Genomic DNA, 2,256 nt, shown 5'->3' with positions numbered 1-2,256 from the left:
TGTGACAATAGGGGGCTGGACCCCATACGTTGTCCCATTCAACCATTACTGGCTTTCCTTCAAGGGTTACTTAACCGGGGGCAGTCCCCTTCAAACTTGAAGGTCTACGTGGCTGCCATTTCCCATTGGCACACTGGGTTCAGTGGCTGCTCTGTGGGAAGGTGAAGGGACATAGCAGTGTTCCTGAGGGGTGCCAGACGTTTGCTTCCTCCGAGGCATTGGATGGCTCCTACTTGGGATCTTGGCTTGGTGCTTCAAGCTCTGTATTCCCCACCTTTTGAGCCGATTGTGACAGTGGACCTAGAATGGCTTTCCATGAAGACTGCCTTCCTGCTCGCCATGGCTTCTGGTAGACGAGTGGGGGAGCTGAATGCTCTGTCTGTATCCGAGCCTTGTTGTCGGTGGAACCCAGATGGCCCAGGAGTTACCCTTCCTTTGTTCTGAAGGCCCCCACGGTAGCAGGCACAGTCTTGCCGCTTCAGCTGTCCGCCTTCGAGCCCGGGACCCCTTCTGAAGCTCTGTGTCCAGTCAGAGCGCTGGAGGCCTATGTTTGCACCACAGCGACCATTTGGCTGACTGACAGCTTCTTTGTATGCCATTGTGGCCCTCGGCGAGGTCATGCCCTTTCCAAACAAAGGTTGGCATGTTGGATCATGGGGGCGATAACTGTGGCATACTCTCTGCAGGGTCAGCCCCTACCTCAGGGGGTGCGATGCCATTCTACAAGGAGCCTGTCAACCTCATGGGCTGCAGTGATGGGGGTGCCGCTGGAGTCAATCTGCGAGGCGGCCTCATGGTCTGTGCCGACCACTTTCATGAGGTTTTATAGAGTGAACATGGCTACGCCTCATCCTCTTCAGGGCATCCTGCAGTAACCACCGGCTGCATCCCACTAAGGTAGGGGCTGCTGCCGGGTTCCAATGGGTTGTTCCTTACTTCTGCATCCCTCGGGACCTAGTACGTCATTCAGTGCTTTAAGCCAGAGGGTTTGGTCCCTCGGTTTCGCTGGCTCACAAGAAGATTGAGGGACTGAATTACCGGTGTCACGTGCCTATATAGGCTTCCGCTGATCACCGGTAGGTCACAGGTGACTTTTTGATACTAATTCTCGACCTGCGCAAGAGTGATCATTCAGTGCTTTAAGCACCGCCTGTCGCAGTCATCCGGGATTCATAGAACCGTGGTTACATATGTAACNCATCGAAGAGGCCCTGTCAGAACCAGGATGTCCACAGATTATAGACGACTTGGGCGAGTTGGAGTACCTGGACACAGAGGAGGACATGGAGGAACCAGAACCCCTGGAATCAGAAGATGATCAGGAATCAGAAGACCCAGAATCTCCCCAGAATAAATCCAGAAAATTGGAGTTCTGGACCCGACATGACGATGAGAGTCCACTGCTTAGGAAGGAGTTTGATACCTTTGTGCCGCGACATAGAGAGTTCAATAGTGCAGAACCATTGGGGAGTTCTGAAGACGACCCGGCAAACGTCCAAATACCAGGTACAAAACACTGTACTTGTCCGAATGACCCAACAGGTCTGGAACGGAGACTAGCCCACTGCCTTAATCTTAACCCATTTAATCTAGATTATTAAGGGGCTCACTGGGTCTGTTAAGTCCATATTTAGGTTCAGCTGTTGGTTCTTTTTTAGTTTGGACCGGCAAAATTAGTTTGGGTTCTGAATATCTAGAGCACAATTGTCAAACTTGTTCCAGAAAGGGCCGTGATGCTGCAAGTTTTCTTTCCAACCAAACAATAGCACACCAGACTCCATTCATACCAAGTCATCAAGTTCAGATTGGACCCCCTTGATGATCCGATCTGACAGGAAATCTTATTGGACAAAGTAGTGGCGTTTATCTCTCATTGAGAGTCAGTGGAGATGATCGCACCCGACACGATTCTCTGCAGAGGGCTGCATAGTTCTGCATAAGGTAGACCCCAGGTCTGTTTCAGTCGGACTATGCAGCAATTCACCGGCAATTTTATTGGTCTGACAGGAAGAGAGACAAAATAAAAGCCCCATTTAAAAGTTACCTTTGACCATTTACACACCACACTAGCATGATTCCTCGCCTCCTAGTGGCAATCTATGTTACTACTTCTCTCTAGAGGTGAAAAAGCAAACCAACATGGTGGCGCCTGCAGCATTTAGGAAGATTGCGGAGAGTCAGGCGAAGAAGGCAGCCTTTGGTGAATTACTTGACAGTCGTCTTCTAGGAAGTGGATACGACAAACGATAGTCTACT

The 2,256-nt window shown here is 50.5% G+C and overlaps 1 protein-coding gene across 1 annotated transcript in view; it reads left to right on the top strand.

The window, feature by feature from the left end:
• The first annotated feature begins 1,204 nt into the window (after positions 1-1,204).
• The window catches only part of LOC107100355 (zinc finger protein 239-like), a 2,639-nt gene continuing 1,587 nt past the window's right edge, over positions 1,205-2,256 (top strand). The window contains exon 1 of the mRNA XM_015398811.1: positions 1,205-1,506. Within this exon, the coding sequence (XP_015254297.1) occupies positions 1,284-1,506 (223 nt within the window). The 5' untranslated portion in view covers positions 1,205-1,283. The remainder of the gene's footprint in view (positions 1,507-2,256) is intronic.

The sequence above is a fragment of the Cyprinodon variegatus genome, unplaced genomic scaffold, assembly GCF_000732505.1.
Source record: "Cyprinodon variegatus isolate N-32 unplaced genomic scaffold, C_variegatus-1.0 Scaffold963, whole genome shotgun sequence".
Lineage (NCBI taxonomy): Eukaryota > Metazoa > Chordata > Actinopteri > Cyprinodontiformes > Cyprinodontidae > Cyprinodon > Cyprinodon variegatus.
This window is presented reverse-complemented; position numbering and strand designations above follow the sequence as displayed.